We start from the raw sequence: 23,063 nt of genomic DNA on the forward strand, positions 1-23,063 counted from the left end.
TTAAGTAGGAATTGACAAGGTGAGGGGTAACTTTATGTGTTGGAGGTTGGTAGTGAAGTGCTCCAGGTGGAGGACACAGGTTATATAAAGGCCTGGGAGGTGAGAGCAAGTGTAGATGATTCACAGTTGTTAGTACAGTTGACCCTTGAACAACATGAGTTTAAACTTACATGCAGGTCCACTCATATGCGGGGTTTTTTCAGTAAATACATACTGTTGTTGTTCAGTCCCTAAGTTGTGTCCGACTCTATGCAACCCCATAGACTGTAAAATGTCAGTCTTCCCTGTCCTTCATCATCTCCCAGAGTATGCTCAAACTCATGTACACTGAGTTAGTGATGCCATCTAACCATCTCATCCTGTGTCGTCCTCTTCTCCTCCTGCCTTCAACCTTTCCTAGCTTCAGGGTCTTTTCCAATGAATCAGTTCTTAACATCAAGTGGCCAGAGTATTGGAGCTTCAGCATGAGTCCTTCCAATGAGTATTCAGGGTTGATTTCATCTAGGATCGACTGGTTTGATTTCCTTGCTGTCCAAGGGACTCTCAGGAGTCTTCTCCAACACCACAGTTCAAAAGCATCAGTTCTTCAATGCTCAGTCTTCTTTATGGTCCAACTCTCACATCCATACATGACTACTGGAAAAATCATAGCTTTGAGTATATGAACCTTTGTCAGCAAAGTGATGTCTCTGCTTTTTAATGTGCTGTCTAGATTTGTCATAGCTTTCATACAAGGAGCAAGCGTCTTTTAATTTCATGGCTGTAGTCACTGTCCGCCATGATTTTGGAGCCCAGGAAAGTAATATCTGCCACTCTTTCCATTTTCCCCCTATCTGTTTGCCATGAAGTGATGGGATCAGATGCCGTGATCTTAGGTTTTTGAATGCTGAATTTTAAACCAGCTTTTGCACTCTTCTCTTTCACCTTCATCAAGAGGCTCTTTAGCTCCTCTTCACTTTCTGCCTTTAGGGTGATATCATCTGCATATCTGAGGGTGATCTTGATTTCAGTGTGTGAGTTATCCAGCCCAGCATTTCCTATGATGTACTCTGCGTATAAGTTAAATAAACAGGGTGACAGGATACAGTCTTGACATACCCTTTCCCCAATTTGGAACCAGTCTGTTGTTCCATGTCCAGTTCTAATTGTTGCTTCTTGTCCTGCATACAGGTTTCTCAGGAGGCAGGTAAGGTGGTCTGTCTGGTATTCCCATCTCTTTAAGAATTTCCCAGTTTGTTGTGATCCACTCAGTCAAAGGCTTTAGCATAGTCAGTGAAGCAGAAGTAGATGTTTTCTGGAAGTCTCTTGCTTTTTCCACGATCCAGTGGATGTTGGCAATTTGATCTCTGGTTTCTCTGCCTTTTCTAAATTCATCTTGTACATCTGGACGTTCTCGATTCACATACTGTTGAAACCTAGCTTGAAGGATTTCAAGCATTACCTTGCTAGCATGTGAAATGAGCAGAATTGTGCGGTTTAAACATTCTTTGGCATTGCTTTTCTTTGGGATTGTAATGAAAACTTACCTTTTCCAGTCCTGTGGCCACTGCTGAGTTTTCCAAATTTGCTGGCATATAGAGTGCAGCACTTTAACAGCATCATTGTTTAGGATTTGAAATAGCTCAACTGGAATTCCATCACCTCCACTAGCTTTGTTTGTAGTAATGCTTCCTAAGGCCCACTTGACTTCACACTCCAGGATATCTGGCTCTAGGTGAGTGATTATTACACCATCATGGTTATATGAGTCATTAAGACCTTTTTGGGTAAAGTTCTTATGTGTATTCTTGCCACCTCTTCTTAATCTCTTCTGCTTCTGTTAGGTCCATACCATTTCTTTCCTTTATTGTGCCTATCTTTGCCTGAAATGTTTCCTTGGTATAATTTTCTTGAAGAGTTTTCTAGTCTTTCCCATTCTTTTGTTTTCCTCTATTTCTTTGCATTGTTTACTGAAGAAGACTCTTATTTCTCCTTGCTATTCTTTGGAATTCTGCATTCAGTTGAGTATATCTTTTGCTTTCTTCTTTGCTTTCCCTTTCTCTTCTCAGCTATTTGTAAGTCCTCCTCAGACAATCATTTTGCCTTCTTGCATTTCTTTTTCTTTGTGATGGTTTTGGCATCATAATACACATACTATATATAAATACATACTGTATTAGTACATCATCCATGGTATGTTGAATCTAAGGATTGGAACAGCAGATATGGGGGGCTGACTATAAAGTTATATGCAGATTTTACAGGAATTTCCCACTGTGCAGAGATTGTCACCCCAACCCCATCCGTTCCTTCACCACCTGTGTTGTTCATGCATGCTAAGTCGCTTCAGTTGTGTCTGACTCTTTGTGACCCTATGGACTGTAGCCCGCCAGGCTCCTCCATCCATGGGATTCTCCAGGCAAGAATACTAGATTGGGTTGCCATGCCCGACCCAGGGATCTTCCAGACCCAGGGATTGAACCCGTGACTCTTATGTCTCCTGAATTGTCAGGCAGCTTCTTTACCACTAGTGCCACCTGGGAAGCCCTGTGTTGTTCAGGGGTCAACTAATTAAACCCCTAGATTGGGAGCTTCCTGGGAGGGTGGGAGTGGCGGAATGTGTTTTCATTTCCATAGCCCTAGGGCCAGGCTCTGAAGACCTGCTGGACTAACAAGGGCACTGGATCCTACCAACACTCACATCATCAGTGACACTGATGTGATACTGGCAATCCATTCCAGCATTCTTGCTTTGAGAATCCCATGGACAGAGGAGCCTGGTGGGCTACAGTCCATAGGGTCACACAGAGTCGGACACAACTCAAGTGACTTAGCATGCATGCATGAACAACACAGGTGGTGAAGAAAAGGATAGAGTTGGGGTGACAATCCCTGCACAGTTGGAAATCCCTTTAAAATTAGTGAACTTGCTTTACTGATTTTCCTCTCTCTCCTATATATCTTTACTCTTTCCCTCTTAAGAGATCAATAGTTCTCTCTCATCTAGAATCTTCCATTCTGTAGTCAGATGTGTCATCTATTTTGCCACTGCACCCCCTGCTCTGTCTCTCATCTTAAAAAGAGAAAAGAACCCAAACTGTTCCTTTCTCTTCTATCCTGCTTACTTCTACAACTGTTTCTGTGTAATTCTCCTCCCTTTCAGAGTCAAACTTGTGAAAATAAGTTTTCTAAAAGTAAAGTTGACTTACAATATTGTGCTAGTTTCAGGTGTATAGCAGGGTGATTCAGTTATATATATATATATTTTTTTTTTCAGATTATTTTCCTTCTCCCCCCATCCCCTTCCCCTTTGGTAACCATAAGTTTGTTTTCTATGTCTGTGAATCTGTTTCTGTTTTGTATTTTTCAAGATTCCACATATAAGTGATACATAATATCTGTCTTTCTCTTCTAACTTACTTCACCTTGTGTGATATTCTCTAGGTTCATGAATGTTGCTGCAAATGGCAATATTTCATTCTTTTTATGGCTGACTAATATTCCATTGTGTATATATACATATGCTGCTACTGCTAAGTCGCTTCAGTCGTGTCTGACTCTGTGCGACCCCATAGATAGCCGCCCACCAGGCTCCCCCGTCCCAGGGATTCTCCAGGCAAGAACACTGGAGTGGGTTGCCATGTCCTTCTCCAATGCATGAAACTTAAAAGTGAAAGTGAAGTCGCTCAGTCGTGTCCGACTCCAGCCTGGTGGGCTGCAGTCCATGGGGTCGCTAGGAGTCGGACACGACTGAGTGACTTCACTTTCACTTTTCAGTTTCATGCATTGGAAAAGGACATGGCAACCCACTCCAGTGTTCTTGCCTGGAGAATCCCTGGGACGGGGGAGCCTGGTGGGCGGCCATCTATGGGGTCACACAGAGTCGGACACGACTGAAGCGACTTAGCAGCAGCAGCAGCAGCATACATACATATATATATACACACACACACACACACACTAACAAATTTATTGGCTGCAGAGGGTCCTAGCTGTGGGACATGGGATCTTCCTTGCATCATGAGAGACCTTCTGTTGAGGTGCGTGGACGCTCTAGCTGTGGCACACAGGCTCCGGAGCATGCAGGCTCAGTGGCTGCACTGCCCAGCTTATTTGCTTTGTGGCATGTGGTATTTTTAGTTCCCCAACCAGGTATCCCATGTCTCCTGCATGGCAGGGCAGATTTTTAACCCCTGGGCCACCAGAGAAGTCCCCTACATTTTTTTTTTTTTTTGATTTAACATTATTTCATGGAACTAACATATGCAAAGTAAAAAAATGAGAACAAAAAATGATTTTCCAAGTACTTTTTTCTTTCTAGTATTTCATTTATTTAATAAATATTTGTTATACTCATACTATGTATGAGGAAGTTTACGATCTGCTAAGAACACACACACACATTTGACATTGCTTCTACTTTTAATCTAATTATGGATAATGAGTGTTTGTAATAAGAACAAAACCTTCTGTAACACACATTAACTCATTAAGCAAAAATACTATAAATTTGTCTACTTTGTGGATGAGGAGACTGAGGCAAAGAAGAGTTAAATAATTTGCCAAGTCAGCAAATCAGACAGCTGGTAAATGGAGAGGATGGAATTTCAAAATTTTTTAAATTTACAAATTTTTTTTAGTTTTTTTAGTTTCTTAATCATTACAGTGCATTTTTCTTCTTGTGCATTTTTGTTTACTTGTGTTTTGGCCATGCCTCATGGTTTGCAGAATCTTAGTTCCCCAACCAGGGATTGAACCCAGGCCCATGGGAGTGAAAGTGCTGTCTTAACCACTAGACTGCCAGGGGATTCCCTGGATGTATCTGTTTGAATTAAAGTTTTCATCTTTCCCTGATAACCTGCCCAGGAGCAGAATTGCTGGATTGCATGGTAGCTCTATTTTTAGCTTTTTAAGGAAGCCCCATACTGTTTTCTATGATGGCTGTACCAATTTACATTCCCACCACCAGTGTAGGAGCGTTCCCTTTTCTGCACGCCTTCTCCAGCATTTATGATTTTTTGGATAATGGCCATTCTGACCAATGTGAGTTGGCACTTCACTGTAGTTTTGATTTGCATTTCTCTAATAATTAACAATGTTGAACATCTTTTCATGTGCCTGCTGACCATGTGTATGTCTTCTTTGGAGAAATGTCTATTTAAGTCTGCTGCCCATTAAAATAGTTATATCAATTATTATATAGATATATAAATTACATAAATTTTCACTGTACATTGCTCGCAATAAAGATCCAAACATAAGAAAAACCATAAAATGAAAAGTAAAATTTTTACATTGACTACTCTGCAGAAGTAACCACTATGAAGAGTTTCTTATGTATCCACTTTAAGTATTTTCTGTTCATTTATACAAGCATATATATGGCATACTTTTTTCCTTGCTAAATCCGGTCTTAGGTATGTATCCATTTCAATACATATCAATCTAACATGTTCTTTTTAATGGACATATAACATCCTGTCGCATGGATGTATTACAGCTAATTTAACCAGCCCCCTGTTGATGAATGTGTTAGTTGTATTTCACTTTAGCTATTTATAAAATGCCACAGTAAACACCCTTTCTGTAAGTCATTGTACATGGGTAAAGTACATTTATAGTCTAACTTCTTGGAAGTAGAATTGTTGGGATAAAGACTATGTGTGTTTTTAATTTTCATAAGTTCTGCCTAATTGCCATTCCAAAAAGTTGTACCTAATTACACTCTCACATTCTTAAAGTCACTAGCACATCCATCTGCCTGAAGTGCTAGGGCTTCCCTGGTAGCTCAGTGGTAAAGAACCCGCCTGCCAATGCAGGAGACAAAAGATTTGATCCTTGGGTCAGGAAGATCCCCTGGAGGAGGGCATGGCAACCACTCCAGTATTCTTGCTTAGAGAATCCCATGGATAGAGGAGCCTGGCAGACTACAGTCCATGGGGTTACAAAGAGTTGGACATGACTGAAGTGATATAGCACACACACTCTCACTGGTAAGTTGCAATAGTTTAGCCAAATTTATTGAAAGAATTGGCTTCAGTTACTTTCTCCACCTCTTCACCTCCTGTTCACAGCACAACTCACTCTAACTTGACTTCTCTCCATCATTCCACTTTAAAAGGATCTAAGGTTACTAATGATCTTCATGTTGTCCAGTCAACAATTTCCGGATCTCATCTCACTGCCTCTCAGAAATGTTTTATGGGGTTGACCACACTTTTCTTTCTGAAACACTCTGGCCCTGGCTTTTATAATACCATACTTGCCTGGTCTTCCTCTGCCCACTTGTAAAGGTTGGTGCTGCTCAGGGCTTCAGTTACCATCTGCAAGTGTATGACCCCCACATTATTTCCTTCTTCCTAACCTGGAGAAGACTCTTGAGAGTCCCATGGACTGCAAGGAGATCAAACCAGTCAATCCTAGAGGAAATCAACCCTGAATACTCATTGGAAGGACTGATGCTGAAGCTGAAGCTCCAATACTTCGGCCAGCTGATGTGAAGAGCCAACTCATTGGAAAAGACCCCAATGCTGGGAAAGATTGAAAGCTAAAGGCGAAGAGGGCAGCAGAGGATGAGATGGTTAGGTAGCATCACTGACCCAAAGGATAGGAATTTGAGCAAACTCTGGGAAATGGTGGAGGACCAAGGAGGCTGGTGTGCTGCAGTCTTTGGGGTTGCAGAGTTGGACACAATTTAGTGACTGAACAACAACAAATCTTTATTCACATGCTTATTTGCCATCTTGACGTGGATGTCCCATGGGTCCCTTAGATTCCATGTGTCCAACATCATTCTCCTTCTTGTGCTTCCATTGCAGCAGCTGTCCCACTGCTGTCCAGTGATCCTAGCCAGAAACCTGCAAGTCATTTTTGAATTTCACTGTTCCTCAACCCTCACCTCCAATCAATTACCATGTTTCTGCCCATTTGTCTCCATAACATCTCTCAAACCATCATCTCTCATTATCTTCCTGCACCATCCAGGTCCAGACTGTGGACCATCTGGACACTGCAGTGATCTTCTAATTGCCTCCCTGGCTTTAGACTTAATACTCTCCAAGCCAGAGTAAGCTTTGAAAAATGCAGGTTTGATTATGTTATTGCTGTTTAATCGGTAAGTTGTGTCTGACTTTTGTGACCCCATGGACTGTAGCCTGCCAGGCTCCTCTGTCCATAGGCTTTCCCAGGAAAGAATACTGGAGTGGGTTGCCATTGCCTTCTGCAGGGGATCTTCCCGACCGAAGGATTGAACCCGCAGCTTCTGCATTACAGGCGTATTTTTTACCACTGAGCCACTGGGGAAGCCCTATTATGTTACTGTCCTGCTTAAAACCCTTCACTAAGTTCTGATTGCACTTAGGGTAAAGACCAAAAAAAAAAAAAAAAAACCTGAAAGACAAAAATCCCCTGACTTTTTTTTATAGGCCCTAGTAACCCTCCCAACTGCTGTTGTCATCACTGACTCCCTCCTTCATACTGTGATTAGCTTCTTGGATGTTTAATGCTCCTTCCCACTCAGAGTTTTTGTCTTTGCTATTTCTTCCTGCCTGGAATACTCTTTCCCTCCTGCCTTGACCTAGCAAATACCTCAATAGGTGGTGGTGGTGGTTTAGTCGCTAAGTCGTGTCCATCTCTTGCAACCCCATGGACTGTAGCCTGTCAGGCTCATCTGTCCATGGGATTCTCCAGGCAAGAATACTAGAGTGGGTTGCCATTTCCTTCTCCAACCTCATGTCTCAACATAAATTTAACTTGTTTGATGCCACGTGCTTCGTCGCGTGCTGCTCGCTGGGGTTGTCGCCTTAGAGATCTGCACGGGCTGGGCTTGCGAAAGGATCAACATGCCTTTAGCTAGAGATTTACTGCATCCTTCCTTGGACGAGGAAAAGAAAAAACATAAAAAGAAACGGCTGGTTCAAAGTCCAAATTCTTACTTCATGGATGTAAAATGTCCAGGTTGCTACAAGATTACCACGGTCTTCAGCCATGCTCAGACAGTAGTGCTTTGCGTAGGCTGTTCAACAGTGCTGTGCCAGCCAACAGGAGGAAAAGTCAGACTCACAGAAGGCTGTTCATTTAGAAGGAAGCAACACTAATGATCCACACAACTTCTTGAATTTGTGTTCTATCACAGAAAGCCTTATCAGTTCAGTAATTCCAGTTAATCTACCAAGATAATGTAATTACATTTAATTTTGTAAGGTATACAGCAACACTCTCCTATTTTGGTGTCAGTTTTTCAATAAAGTTTTGATTATGGGCAAAAAAAAAAAAAAAAATTTAACTTGTTTGAGGATGTCTTCCAAGACCCCCAGGTGCCGGGAGCCGGTGAGAAACATTCCACTCGTGACAAAGGTCATGAGGAAGGAGGCTCGGCATATGCAAAGGCGGGATCGAGCCTCAGGAATCCCCCCGGATATTCTCGAGCATCTACCCCCAAAAAACCAGAGTCTGCCTACTTTATTGCTTTGTGCTCTCACCTCTGACTTTACTGGGGACTGTCCCCCACCACCATCTCGCTCTCTCTGTCAAAGAGTTAACTTACAACTCCAATTAATAAAGTTCCTGGGCGATTAGGAGTGTTTAAATCCAACCCCTCAGATGGCTCTCTAACTCGCCTGACAAGTTTACCCGGACTCCTACAGCTATGCATACGATTGTTTACAGTCTCCCAGCCTCGAGAGGCACGGGAAGCCTAAGATATTCAAATAGCTTAGAACCTCTCAGAGAGTTAGAAACTGTCAGAACAAACTAGTAAAAGATTTCATTGATGAGCCAATGCTTGCTGCCAAGTTTTCACATCCTCTGAATTGTATCCTTGTATATGTATTAATTAATAGTTGGTATGTAGAAAAAATAAGTAGTGGCCTTGGTGTTAGTAACTTTAGACCCTTAAGGTAATAAATTCTTTCCTTTGTTGTAAACCCATTACACATCCACCCTATAGGAATGCAATTTTATCTTCGGAAGATGGCGCCAAACCTTAAAATAATTACTCTTAGAGAAAATAAGTCTTACGGTTGATAAGTCTTTGTTAGGAGCCATAAAATGTTAATAGGCCTTCTGGCCAGAAGATGATGTATACCATTTGTGAACGATAAATTTGCAGGAAAGAAACCCTGGTTTTTGATAAGGATCAAAAACTGCTGACTTTGCATCCCCTATTATCCTCTATGTGTAACTTGGGGTAACTTAGGTTATAAAAACCCCTGTTGAAAATAAAGCTACGGGCCTTGTTCACCAGCGCTTGGTCTCCCTATGTCATTCTTTCTTTTCACATTCTGGCTGAAGTCTCCCATCTGGAGCGTGGATATCCTCTGCGACCATTTATTTGCCTGGGCTTCTAAGACCCACTCGAGAAGGTGTCTAAGGTGGGGCACCTTCGCTATTCGAGAGGGCGCCTGTGGCCTCCGTGGTCAGAGCTAACCTGGTGTCACGGGTTATGTTGATTTTCCGCGTAAACCAAGCTACTCAGCCTCTTTTCTCCACTGAATTTTCCTACTGAGCTATCCTCATTCTATTACTCTTATATTTCTAATTAGCATATAAATAGTCACCTAGGCCGTCTCTTCTTCGAATACCCTGGATCAGCCGGGGCTGGACCTCAGCACCCAGGACTTGTGCCTAGTGCTTAATACAAGGGTTGGCACATGGTGAGAGCTCAATAATAAATATTTACTAAACTAACTAATTTCAAATCCTAAAAGATGGTGCTGTGAAAGTGCTGCGCTGCACTCAATATGCCAGAAAATTTGGAAAACTCAGCAGTGGCCTCAGGACTGGAAAAAGTCAGTTTTCATTCTAGTCCTAAAGAAAGGCAATACCAAAGAATGCTCAAACTACCACACAGTTGCACTCATCTCACATGCTAGTAAAGTAATGCTCAAAATTCTCCAAGCCAGGCTTTAACAGTATGTGAACTGTGAACTTCCAGATGTTCCAGCTGGATTTAGAAAAGGCAGAGGAACCAGAGATCAAATTGCCGACATCCATTGGATCATCAAAAAAGCAAGAGTTCCAGAAAAACATCTACTTCTGCTTTATTGACTATGTCAAAACCTTTGACTATGTGTACGCAACAAACTGGAAAATTCTTCAAGAGATGGGAATACCAGACCACCTGACCTGCCTCCTGAGAAATCTATATGCAGGTCAAGAAGCAACAGTTAGAACTGGACATGGAACAACAGACTGGTTCCAAATTGGGAAAGGAGTATGTCAAAGCTGTATATTGTCACCCTACTTATTTAACTTATATGCAGAGTACATCAGGAGAATGCTGGACTGGATGAAGCACAAGCTGGAATCAAGATTGTGGGGAGAAATATCAATAACCTCAGATATGCAGATGACACCACCCTTATGGCAGAAAGTGAAGAGGATCTAAAGAGCCTCTCGATGAAAGTGAAAGGAAAGTGAAAAAGTTGGCTTAAAACTCAACATTCAGAAAACAAAGATCATGGCATCCAGTCCCATCCCTTCATGGCAAATAGATGGGGAAGCAATGGAAACAGTGACAGAATATTTTTGGGGGCCCCAAAATCGCTGCAGATGGTAACTGCAACCATGAAATTAAAAGACGCTTACTCCTTGGAAGAAAAGTTATGACCAACCTAGACAGCATATTGAAAAGCAGAGACATTACTTTGCCAACAAAGGTCCATCTAGTCAAAGCTATGATTTTTCCAGTAGTCATGTATGGATGTGAGAGTTGGACTATAAAGACTATAAAGCTGAGCGCTGAAGAATTGATGCTTTTGAACTGTAGTGTTGGAGAAGACTCTTGAGAGTTCCTTGGACAGCAAGGAGATCTAACCAGTCCATCCTAAAGGAAATCAGTCTTGAACATTCATTGGAAGGACTGATGCTGAAACTCCAATACTTTGGCCACCTGATGTGAAGAACTGACTCATTAGAAAAGACCCTGATGCTCAGAAAGATTGAAGGCGGGAGGAGAAGGGGATGACAGAGGGATAAGATGGTTGGATGGCATCACCAATTCAATGGACATGAGTTTGAGTAAACTCTGGGAGTTAGTGATGGACAGGGAGGCCTGGCATACTGCTGTCCATGGGGTTGCAAAGAGTCGACGACAGAGCGACTGAATTGACTTGAACTGAAAGGAACTAACCAACTAAGGCCTCAGGGGCCAGGTAGGTGGTTACCAGCCTGTAGTTTTTCACACAGACTCTAGGTGTCGCCCTTGACTTCAGTTTAACTAGGCTTTGGCTGGGAACCTAGAAGGAAGGGTGGAGTTGATGCCCAGTCTGGCTCATCAGTCCAGCAAACTGGGAGAGGTTATGGGAATCCCAGCTATTTTCCAGGTCTCACACCTTCTCCATCTGTTCTGGGTCAACTCTCTTGATAGGGTGACCAATCATACCAGGTTTCCCAAAGCTGAACTTCAGGCAACTCGAGAGTATTGGTCACCAAACCATGGACAGAGGGGCTGAAACCCAAACATATGTACTAGACTAAGCTCCAAGCCCAGCAGGAAAGATACTCTAACCCAGCCAAGCTCCTTACAGCAGCATCACTAGTGGGCTGACTCTGTTGCCTGGTGGTTGTAAGCATTTAGAGAGAGAAAGTGTATATACTTTAAATGAATGGAAAGAGACCAACTTATAGGGCTCCCCTGGTGGTTCAGTGATAAAGAATCTGCCTGCCAATAGGGGAGACACAAATTCAACCCCTGATCGGGGAAGATCCCACATGCCATGGAGCAACTAAGCCCCTTTGCCACAACTATTGAGCCTGTGTTCTGGAGCCTGGAAGCCACAACTACTGAAGCCAGTGCGCCCTGGAGCCCATGCTTGGCAACAAGAGAAACGACTGAGATGAGAAGCCTGAGCATTGCATCTGTAGAATAGCCCCTGCTCATCTCAACTAGAGAAAAGCCCGCACAGCAACAAAGACCCAGGACAGCCATAAATAAATAAAATCTTTTGAAAAATTTAAAAAAAGAGACCAACTTATATCTGACGATATCTACCATTTATTGAGTATCACTGAGCATAACATACTGATTTATACCTTTTCTAATCCTCACAGAAACCCTAAGAATACAGAAGATTATTCTTTCAGTGATTAGAAAACAGACTCAGAGAAGTCAAGTGACCAGCCCAGGTTACAGAGCTATTAAATAACATGGTGAAATTCAAACCCATGTCTGTCCAAGTATAAAGCTCCTGTTATTTTCACTGAATCTTTAGCCTGGCCATTTTCTTCCTTCTCTGGTCACCATTTGAGAGCCCCAGGGGTGTGAGGAGGAGGCAAGAGGCAGGTGTGGGTGGAAGGGATTGAGGAAGAGGGTCTGTGATCAGAGCCTGCATAGGAGTGGGGGATCCACATAGCACTGAGAGTTTGCCTGTCCACACAAGAGAAGTCTCTGCTGTCTTGAAGTAGAGGTGGGCATAGCCTGTGGACTCTAGGGAGCCCCCTTCACAGGCTCTTCTCCTGACACCAGGCTATATATTCAAGGCCGTGTTTCCCAGAGTCAAGGGTAAACCCAGCCACGTCTTACCGGCTTGCAAATGGACATCTGAACATGAATCACAGAGGAGGAGCCATCAGGAGCTAGCCATAAACTTAAACTTGATAAGTGAGGGATGGGTAGGGCCTGGACAAGGGCCATGGTAAGTACAGTGCCTTGCCTAGAGTTTGGGCTCAGTGAATGGTTGCAATTAATGATATAGCCAGTTGCCTCTCTTTCTCAGAGATATTTGTAAGGCTGTTTTATTTTTGCCCGGGTGGTCATTTAGGAATTGAACTACTTTTGAATAAATAACAAGAGTTGGTTGTGTGGAAGTATGAGCAGAGGCCTGACTGGTTGTGTGGAGGAATGGGCAGAGGCCTGACTAGGCTAGACAGTGGTCAGAGCCCTGTGGGCACTTTTTGGTCTGGCAGCCAGATGTCCACTCCACAGAAGGTATGAAAAGCCAGACTTGGATTCTTTTACATTAAAAAAAAAAAATGCAGACATCCCTCAAGAATTTTAAGTTCTTTGGCATGAAGGTGCTTTGGGCTGTGCTGTTTTACTTTATTTTATTGGTAGTGTCCAAAGACTTTTGGGGTGCAAGATCTGTCCTGGACCATCTTGAGGTCAGACCTGGTGTTGGTGTAGCCTGGTGTCCCATGGCCAAGTTCTGCCCTGTGACTCCTCTCTAAAGCCAAGCCATCAGACGGATGGTGCCTGAGACAGACCTGGGCTATGTCTCTGCTCTTCCCTAGCTGGCCTTCCACCTTCCACCAGAGAACTGGGCATTGTACATATGGAAGCCTGGGGGTCTGGGCATGAAGCTGGGCCAGAGAATAGAGAAACTTTGAGTAAGCTGCCTTGTCTACAAGACTCCTCTGTCCTTCATTCTGAAAATGCCTGGTCTGTACCACCTATGATGAAAGAGTGTTGTGAAAGTCACCAATACTGCACCATCACATTGATGTGGGGCCTCTTGCCAGGAGCTCGTGGAAGACAGTGACATGTGCGGTAGAAAGCACATGGCTTTAGGGTCAGTCAGAATCGGTCCTGCTACTTTCTTGCTGGGTGACTTTGGGAAAGTTACTCAACCTCTCTGAGTCTTGGAATCCTCAATCAATAAATAGGGATAATAATAACATCTATGTCATAAGTTTGTTTTGAGGTCCAAATTTGCCCACCAATTTATATGAAAATATGATATTTATTGAGTGCTTATTATGTGGCAGGTCATGTTTAAGTGCTTTTAGTATGAACTCACATAACACTATGGGTTATGTACTTCCACTGTCTGTGTGTTACAGATGCAAAACAGACTCAAGGAGTGTAAGTAACTGGCCCACACTGGCAAATAGCAGAGCCAGGATTTGGACCCAGACAGTCAGGCTCCAGTTCACACACACTTAACTACCAAACCATGATGCCATATGGAGTCAGGCTGAATAAAGAAGAGCTATTATGATCACAGTAATTTAGCATTAAGTGCTTTTTATATCCATGGTGCTAAGTGTTAATTATTAGTGTATTTGGATGCAACATTTATCCTTTCTGTTCCTATTTCTTCCACAGCCATGGCAACAAAGAGCCTTGTGCTCACTACAGCGGAGCATCCTGCCTTTGTCCAATCCAGCCCAGTGCGTCAGTCTCTACAAATAACAAAAGATGTGGCCACTCGGCTGCTTGTCCCTGCCCCCACCAGAACACCGAGAAAGGCTGAGGCCTCCCCAACTGGAACTGAGCTAGGAGAGCAACAGACAGGTACAGATCTGCAGACCAGGAGCAAGGCTCACAAAAGAGAGGTCATGCTTAATAAACCTGATTAATTTCTTTGAGTGACAGCAATGCAAGCGGGCAGGGGTGAAAGGAGAGATAGTAATTTATCCTGATTCCAAGGCACAGGAGTGTAGCTAAAACCAACACAGAGATTTTATAGAGATGCTGCTGGGGCCTGGAGGGTTCTGGTAGGGTTCAACCTTGGGGGCAGCCAGAGGGAAACTTGGAGAGTTGCTCGCAGTGATCTAGTGAAAAGGAAACCCAGCACAGAGCACAACTGCTCAAGCCATATAACCTAGCCACAAATCTGCCCAGGACACTTGCCTGTCAATTCCCTTCCAGTGTCTTCCCATCACCTAAATATAATAATAATGTGGATGACCATAAAACAATAATAGCTGAGTTTATTTGATATTTACTATGTGTAGGGTATTATACAGAGAGGAAACCTGAGGCAGAAAGTTTAAGAAACCTACCCAGTCACACAGGTTTTAACATACACCTGGGCCTCCAACACCCAGGCTGCTTTCACATTCCAGTCCATTTGCAACTGTATTTAATGATGAGTCTCTTCCATCAGTGAGGAAGCCCTCATAACATGGACATACTGAAGTTCCTAGGTCCTCTGTGCTTCTCTCTCTTGAACACTCTTCCCTGGGTGAGCTCATCCCTGCTTTTAGTTTCTAGTCCCACCTCCTGGAGGAAGTCTTTGAGAGAAGGCATTGTGGTTGACCCCCTAACCTCTATTGCACCCCAGATGATTAGTCTGAGCCCATCATATAAATTCCTTCCTTCTTGCCAGAGCTGATTTAGGAAGGGGTATCTGCCTAGTGAGACTAAGAGGACATTTGCTGCAGGGCTTCTGGGAAAGGTTTTCTCACTCCTAGGAGAGAAGCATTCTCTGGACGTGACATTTCTCGGGAGCTTGCTTTCTGGGAATGTTGATAAGTCTGGATGTGTTCTGGACCTACTGCACTGGTGTGCTCCCAGCTGAGGATGGAGCTAACAGCAGGGATGGCAGAGTAGAGTTGGAAGGAGCCTCTGGCTTTGAGGGCATGAGCTTCCTGTCATTTCTGGAGGCCACCCTAATGCTGAACAAGGGAAATTAAATATCGTCCCTGCCGAAGCCATTGAGAGTGGGCTTTTTGATATTTGTGGTAGGAAGCATCCTTACTAATACAACCAGGACAGCATTAGGACTTTTGTGGGCTTGCTCCTTCCTAGGGAACCATTTCTTTTAAAATTATCTTTTATGACTGCATTGGTGTAAAGATGAATATATTGTGTATTGTGTGCGTGCTCAGTTGTGTCTGACTCTTTGCAACTCCATGGACTGCAACCCACTGGGCTCCTCTGTCCATGGAATTTCTATTAAAACATCTTTATCTATTAAGACTTCTTTTTCTGATTTAAAGGAGATTAAAGCTTTTTTGTGTGTGTATGAGCCCCAAGAGTTCTGAATGTTCATTGGAAGGACTGATGCTGAAGCTGAAACTCCAATACTTCGGCCACTTGATGCAAACAACTGACTCCTTGGAAAAGACCCTGATGCTGGGAAAGATTGAGGGGAGGAGGAGAAGGGGACTACAGAGGATGAGACGGTTGGATGGCATCACTGACTCAATGAACATGAGTTTGAGCAAGCTCCAGGATTTGGTGATGGACAGGAAAATCTGGGGTGCTACAGTCCATGGGGGCTGCAAAGAGTCAGACATGACTGAGTGACCGAACTGAACTGAGCCCTAAGAATATTAGGGCACTAATGTGCCTAGCCATGCCTAGTAGATAGACTGGCCCTGGATATGACTTCCAAATATTCATCTCCAGGCTGTACCTCCCTTTTGACCTTCAAACCTGCATACCCCACTGCTTATTGGATAGTTCTATTTGAGTGCCTTACCTTAAATTCAGCATACCTAAGGCTGAACACACAGTTTCTCCTATACTTTTTCTTTGTCCGGTGTTCCCTAGCTAGTGACTAGCTAGTTGTACCAGCCAGAAACCTGGGACGGCAACCTCTCCTTCACCTTGTGCCCAATCCATCTCCAAATGTCTTCACTTTTCCTCTTAAAGGGCTCTAAAAATCATTTACTTGTCCTAATCTCCACTCCTACCTCCACTGCTATTATCCTAATCCATTTGACTGACATCTCTTGCCTGGGTTACTGCCATGGACCCTAATGGTCTCCCTACATCTCATGCTCCATGTAATATTTTTTTTCATATTTATATTTATTTATGTGTTTGGCTGTGCTGAGTCTTAGTTGTGGTATGTGGGTTCTTTGATCGTTGGAGCATGCAGGATCTTCTAGCTGTGGCATGCGAAAGGCAGGAAGAGGCCCCAGGTTATTCCTTACCCATTGCGCAGTCTTCTGTAGTTTATTGCATATATCAAATACTCAGTCTAAGAAAACTGAAGTACCATACCTTTAAAACATACATAGTGAAATCAAATGGGTCTTATGCCCCAAAGCATTGTGGATTAACATCAATAGATAAACATTACATGACATGATTGATGGTTTGAATAGTGTGATAGTTCATTTTGTGTCAATTTAACTAGTCTATGTTATGTGGTCAAATAGTTGTGAGAGTATTTTTAGATGAGATTAACATTTAAATCGGTAGACTTTGAGTCAAACAAGTTACATTCCATAGTGTGGGTGGGCCTCATCCAGTCAGTTGAAGGCTTTACAAGAAAAGACTGAGGTCCTCTGAAGAGAGAGGCATTCTGCCTTCTGACTCAAGAATATAATATCAACTTCTGCCAGGATTTCCACACTATTGGATAGCCCTACAAATTTCAAACTTGCTAGCATGTGTGTGTGTGCATGCTTGCACATACATACCCATACCCACACGTCCTTACGCACTCATATATTCTATTGATTCTTTTTCTCTGAAGAACCTTTTTAAAAAATATTTGTTTATCTGGCTGTGTTGAGTCTTAGTTGTGGCACACAGGGTCTTTGTTACGGTGCACGGATTCTCTGGTCGTGGTGTGTGGACTTAGTTTGCTCCGTGGCATGTGGGATCTTAGTCCCTGACCAGCGATCACACTCACATCCTCTGCATTGCAAGGTGGATTCATAACCACTGCACCACCAGGGAAGTCTCTTTCTGGAGAACTTTGACTAATACAAGGAGCCTAAATGGAAACAGAGAAAAAGTTTAGGACTCCTCAGTTCTTTGAGTGAACCTTTTTGTTGTTGTTTTTTTTGTTTGCTTTTAAAATTATATTCCTTTATTTGGCTGCGCTGGGTCTTCCTTGCAGTATTTGGGATCTAGTTCCCCAATCAGGGATTGAACCAAGGTCCCCTGCATGGGGAGCAAGGAATCTTAGCCCCTGGACCACCAGGGAAGTCCCTGAGTGAACCTTTTATAATCTAACCAGGATTGGGGAACAAAGAAAGGGGAGAAACATTGAAATTCTACATCATGTAGTAATAATAAAGAACTAGAAAATAATGTGTTGTAATAATAATAATTGCTATCAATTTTGACCCCTCTCCATATGCCAGGCACTGGGCTGATTTCTTTCAATGCTTTTATCTCTTTAAATACCCCCAAAAGTCAATGAGGTTCAGGATAAGAAACAGAAACCATTCCAAAGGAAAGGAACATAAAAGAATTCAATGCAAGGAATTAGATGCTTACAAAACAGCATCTGTAGGATGATCCACAACTAAGACCCAGTGCAGCCAAATAAATTAAAAAAAAATTTTTTTTTAAAAAAAGAAATGTTCTCTTTGAGAACAAAGAGACCAGTACAAAAAGGCTTTATATAGATCTTCTCTTCCTCGTCAGACTTCACAATAATCCCTACCCGACCCCCCAAAATTCCAACAACTCAGCAAAATATGTAAACTATTTAGTAGTATTGGATCATTGCAATTTCTTTTAAGTACTGTTTCTCTGAAGTAAGAGGGTAAAAATATGCATGGTTGAAAAACAGGATGCTCTCCTTCCACTGGTACTAGAGAAGGAATAATTTCATTACTTTTTAATTTATGGGTACTGTTTTACTTTTCTTTTAAAAAATGGAGATGAAATTCATATAGCATACCATTAACCATTTTAAAGTGTCCCATTCAGTATCATGTAGTGCAGTCACGATGCTGTAGACACCCACCTCTCTCTAGTTTCAAACTTTTTTTATCACTCCAGAAGATACCCATTAAGCAATCCCTCCCCATTCCTGCCTTCTTCCGGTCCCTAGCAACTACTAGTCTGCGTTAATGTCTTTCTGGATTTTCCCATTCTGGATATTTCGTATTAAGTGAACCATGTAGTATGTGCTATTTTCTGTCTCGCTTATTTGGCTTTGCATGCTTTTGAGATTCATCCAAGCTATAGCAATGTATCAGTGCTTCATTTGTTTTTATGGATAAATTATACCCATGGTATGGGTATACCACAATTTTTAAAATCTATTCATGCCATCTTTTTGGCTGTTGTGAATATTGCTGCTGTGAACATTCATGAACAATTGTCTGTTGGAGTACCTATTTTCAGTTCTTTTGGGTCACCACGGTGGAAAATCATGGCTTCTCATTCAATTTACAGAATTAATCCAGTTCTGAAACCCAGAGCTCCTTTACTGAACAGAAAGCTAGGTCTCACTTATGGAAGAATCCTATAGAATTGCCACAAATATATAATGTAAATCTTCCTTGTGAGCCTTTCCTAAAGATATCTAATATTATTTACTAAAGTGGAGAAAAGAAAATACTCAGACCTTTGGTGGATGTCTAGACACTACTTTTAGATTAATACTAATTCCTAGGAGCCCAAAATGCCACTGTGGCCCACCAATGTATGGGACCAGTCAGTTCATGGGTCTACCCTAGGGTAATTCCCCCAATGATTGGAACTGACAAACTTGACCAGAGGCAAAAATTCCTGTGTTGGCTCTCTAACCCATGGGACAAGGTCATTATGGTAGAAATAGCTAAATGGAAGGCCCTTGAACTTCCTCCTCCTACCAAGATAGTAAACCAGAAGCAATGCTGTATTTCTGAGGGATTTCTGTATTACAGTAATACAGAAATATTTCTGTAATACAGTTTTCTGTATTCTGAGGGATTTCTGTATTTCTGTATTGAACAGAGATCAGTTCAATAGCGAAGACTTGAAACATGCAAGATTGGTGATATCTAGGACATCCCTATTTAATTTACCTGTTTGGCCTGGATAGAATGGATATTGGAGAATAACTGTAGATTTCAATAAACTTGGTTAGGGTGTGACTTCAGTTGCAACTCCCATTATAAAAGAGTTTCTGTACTGGAAGAAATCAATAGAGTCCCTGGCCCTGTTATGTGACTAATGGTTTTTTCTCCATTCCACGTTGAAAGGGTAACCATGAGCAGTTTACTTTTACCTGGCAGCAACAACAGCCAAGACATTCACCATCTTGGCTTAGTCCTATGTCAGCTCTCAATCTGTCTGCCACGTTATAGTCAGCAGAGATCTCCGAGGTGCTGATGTTCTGCAAAACGTCACTGTCTATTGCATAGATGACACTTCACTCATTCAACCTGATGAGCAAAAGTAGCAGTTAATTTGGAAGCCTTACTAAGATATGAGCAAACCAGAAAGTTTGAGATGAATCTCAGGGACCTGCCACTTCAGTGGTTTCTGAGAATCCAGCAGACTGGAGCACGTTGAGATATCTTTTCCACAGTGACAAATTGATGTATTATCTACCATGACAAAAGAATCATAATTGATAGGTCTTTTTGGCTTTTGGAGGCAATATAAACCACGTTTTGAGTTGGAACCATCTGAGGAGTCCCTTATAAGGCTGTGAGTGTCAAATGGTGGAACAAAGCTTCTGCAAGTCCAGGCTATAGCACAAGATGTTCTTCTACTTGGTCCTTATGATCACTAGGTCCAGTGACACTCAAGAATCTCTAACAAATAAGGATGGTAATAAAACCTTAGGCAAGTACCAGTAAGAGAATCACAGTATAGACCTTTAGGATTTTGGATCAAATCTGTGCCGTTTCATCAGCCACCCCTGTGCTTATTTAATGGACTCATGAACAGCATGCTTTGATGACGGAGGTGAGAGCTCTGCATGGGTTCAACAAAATGGACTTTCCCTTAAGGAAGCTGACTTGACTTGACTGCTGCTACTTCTGAGTGCCTAATCTGCTAACAGATGATGTCAACAGTGAGTCCCCATTAGATAGCATTCCCTAGAGGAACAAGCCAACCAGCTGATGTAGGCTGAATATATTATATATCTCTTTCATCATGGAAAGGTCATAAATCCATCCTTAGAGGACTAAACATATATTATGGATATGGATTTTCCATATCCTTCCTGTAATGTTTCTGTCAATTCTACCATCTACAGACTCTCAGGATGCTTTATGTACTGTCATGGATTCTATCCATGGTCAGTGGGCTCATGCCCAGGGAATTGACTGGTCTTACTACTTTTACTATTACCTATAAGTATCTGGCTTACTAAAAAGGTGGAATGGCTTACTGAAGACTCAGTTTTGGTGTCAGTTAGGAGGCAACACTCTGAAGGGACAGTGTTCTGTCTTACAGGCTGAAATACTGAAATGGAGCAGGACTGTATGGTCCTTGCCCGACCCACCCATGTCCTCTGCCTGCCTTTTGTCTGGGAAACTTAAGTCAAAGAATAAGTTTAATTGGAGAAATGAGAACATGTGAAAACAAAGGGAAACCAAATAATAATAATATACTCTTTAAGCATAGTCAAGGATCTTTAGTTCTTTCTCAAGGGCTATAGATGATACTCTGAGCTGTCTTATAGATACTAAAACACACAGATGGAGAAGTTAACCACATGATGACCAGACTGTACCCACAACATGAGTTGCCACAATTCTGAGAACTGGCCTCAAAGAAATGGGAACAGATGGGACCCTGGAACTGAAGATTAACTGTACCTAAAACAACCAAGATGATGCTGGTCCCCCCGTCCCCCCCGCCCCCATCCCAGTTGCCGGCATGTGAAATAACGCAAACTTTCCTTTCCTCCAGCCTGGCCTGTTTATTGCCTTTTGAGTGGCGAGCAGCCAGACTCACACACTCTCTTTCAGTAACAGTGTATGCTCTGATTGAGAGATGATTATATGGTACTTTCTCCCCCACAGCCAGAATATATGGGTCTGGGAATCAGTGCATGCAACTAGGATATCTACAATGCGATGTATACAAATATTCATCTCACTCTTATATCCAATAACCCACAGGATTTTTGCCTCTCAGCTTCTCAACTTTTAGCTTTCGTAGTTTGGAGGTATTGTTCTCAAGTGGGAAACACTTCTGCACATGAAGGCTCTGGTTCCTGGTTCCTCTGTGTGCTGGCAGGAGTCTGGCCTCATGGAGCCATGGTGGTGACTTAAGCAGGCTTGAGACTCCCTCAGGCCAGAAGTGCTTCTTGTGACTGTCATCCTCTGTGCCAGAAGCTTGTGTTAGGATAGCTCCCAGTCAGAGACAGAGGGCATCTCTCTGTTGCAGATTGTCTCTGGATTGGGTTTAAAGTCAGTGCTGCTTATGGTTTGAGCTTATGACTTGATGTTGTTTTTTTTTTTCCTTATGTTTCTTAATATGTAACTTGATATTGTAGGGGAGAATTGAGTGAGTGGGGAGAAGAGATGGCCTACATTGCAGGCGTGTCTTTCGACTGGTTAAACTGAGCCTTTGTTAAAGTCCTAGTTGTCCAGGTGGCGCTAGAGGTAAAGAAAAGTGAAAGTGAAAGTGAAAGTGAAGTCGCTCAGTCCTATCCGACTCTTTGCAACCCCATGGACAGTAGCCTATCAGGTTTCTCTGTCCACGGGATTTTCCAGGCAAGAGTACTGGAGTGGGCTGCCATTTCCTTCTCCAAGAAGTAAAGAATCTGCCTTCAATACAGGAGACACAGGAGACCAGATTTAATCCTTGGGTCAGGAAGGTCCCCTGGAGGGGGGCATGGCAACCCACTCCAGTATTCTTGCCTGGAGAATCCCGTGGACAGAGGAGCCTGGCAGGCTACAGTCCATAGGGTCACAAAGAGCCAGACACGACTGAAGTGACTTAGCACACACGCATCTCTGAACCATGAGGGTCTAGGGGTCACCATAGAGTAGCCACAGGAAGTTGTCTTTTTGCATTGTTGCAACATACCCTTAAGCTGGAATTTCCCCCACCCCCTCCCGCAGCAGCACCCATGCTTCTGCCATCACACTCAGATTTTCCACTGCTACTTTTGTTCCCATTGTAACCTTTAAATAAACATCAGTTTCGCAGGTAACCCAGCTTTCTAGGTCACCTGTCAGTCTCACTGCCTACAGTCTTGAACGTGGGCCTGAACAAGTACAATTTGTGTTTTATCTGTTAATGTGACCTAATTTGTACTTACAGGTTGATGAGGCCTGGGGAAATTCTGGCATAAAAACATTTCCAAACTGAAATTTTTTCTGAGCATGAGACAAAAAGCCCCAGTCCAGGCAAGACCTTTGCAAATACTGGCACATGAAATACGCAGTTCCAGTTTACATTCAAATGGCCACTCGCCTCATGTACTAGGGCTAGCTCCACACCTTAAAAGTCTTCTGTGGCTATGGACAAGGAGTTCTTGCTTTTCCTAACGTCCTCTGCCCAGAAGTCTCCTCTGCTCCATTACATCAGCATTATTAAAAAGAATTGCCCAGGGACTTCCCTGTTGGTCCAGTGGTTAAGGCTCTGTACTTCCATTGCAGGGGGTGTGCGTTCCATCCCTGGTTGGGAAAGTAAGATCCTGCATTGATCCCACATGTTGCATGTCATTGCCCCCCAAAAAACTAAGAATAAAAAAGAATTGCCCATTAACAAT

At 42.8% G+C, this 23,063-nt stretch overlaps 1 protein-coding gene and 1 long non-coding RNA gene across 2 annotated transcripts in view; both read left to right on the forward strand.

Moving 5' to 3' along the window:
* The window catches only part of LOC138986206 (uncharacterized), a 75,536-nt gene that overhangs the window by 1,050 nt on the left and 51,423 nt on the right, over positions 1-23,063 (forward strand). Inside the window, exon 2 of the long non-coding RNA XR_011463077.1 lies at positions 14,024-14,212. This is a non-coding gene — a long non-coding RNA (uncharacterized lncRNA). The remainder of the gene's footprint in view (positions 1-14,023; positions 14,213-23,063) is intronic.
* Positions 7,725-8,249, forward strand: LOC102275123 (small ribosomal subunit protein eS27-like). Its single transcript, XM_005894192.3, has one exon. It carries the CDS (start codon positions 7,821-7,823, stop codon positions 8,073-8,075), a length of 255 nt encoding a protein of 84 aa, XP_005894254.2. The 5' UTR covers positions 7,725-7,820; the 3' UTR covers positions 8,076-8,249.

This window comes from Bos mutus, chromosome 3 (genome assembly GCF_027580195.1).
Source record: "Bos mutus isolate GX-2022 chromosome 3, NWIPB_WYAK_1.1, whole genome shotgun sequence".
Classification (NCBI taxonomy): Eukaryota; Metazoa; Chordata; class Mammalia; order Artiodactyla; family Bovidae; genus Bos; species Bos mutus.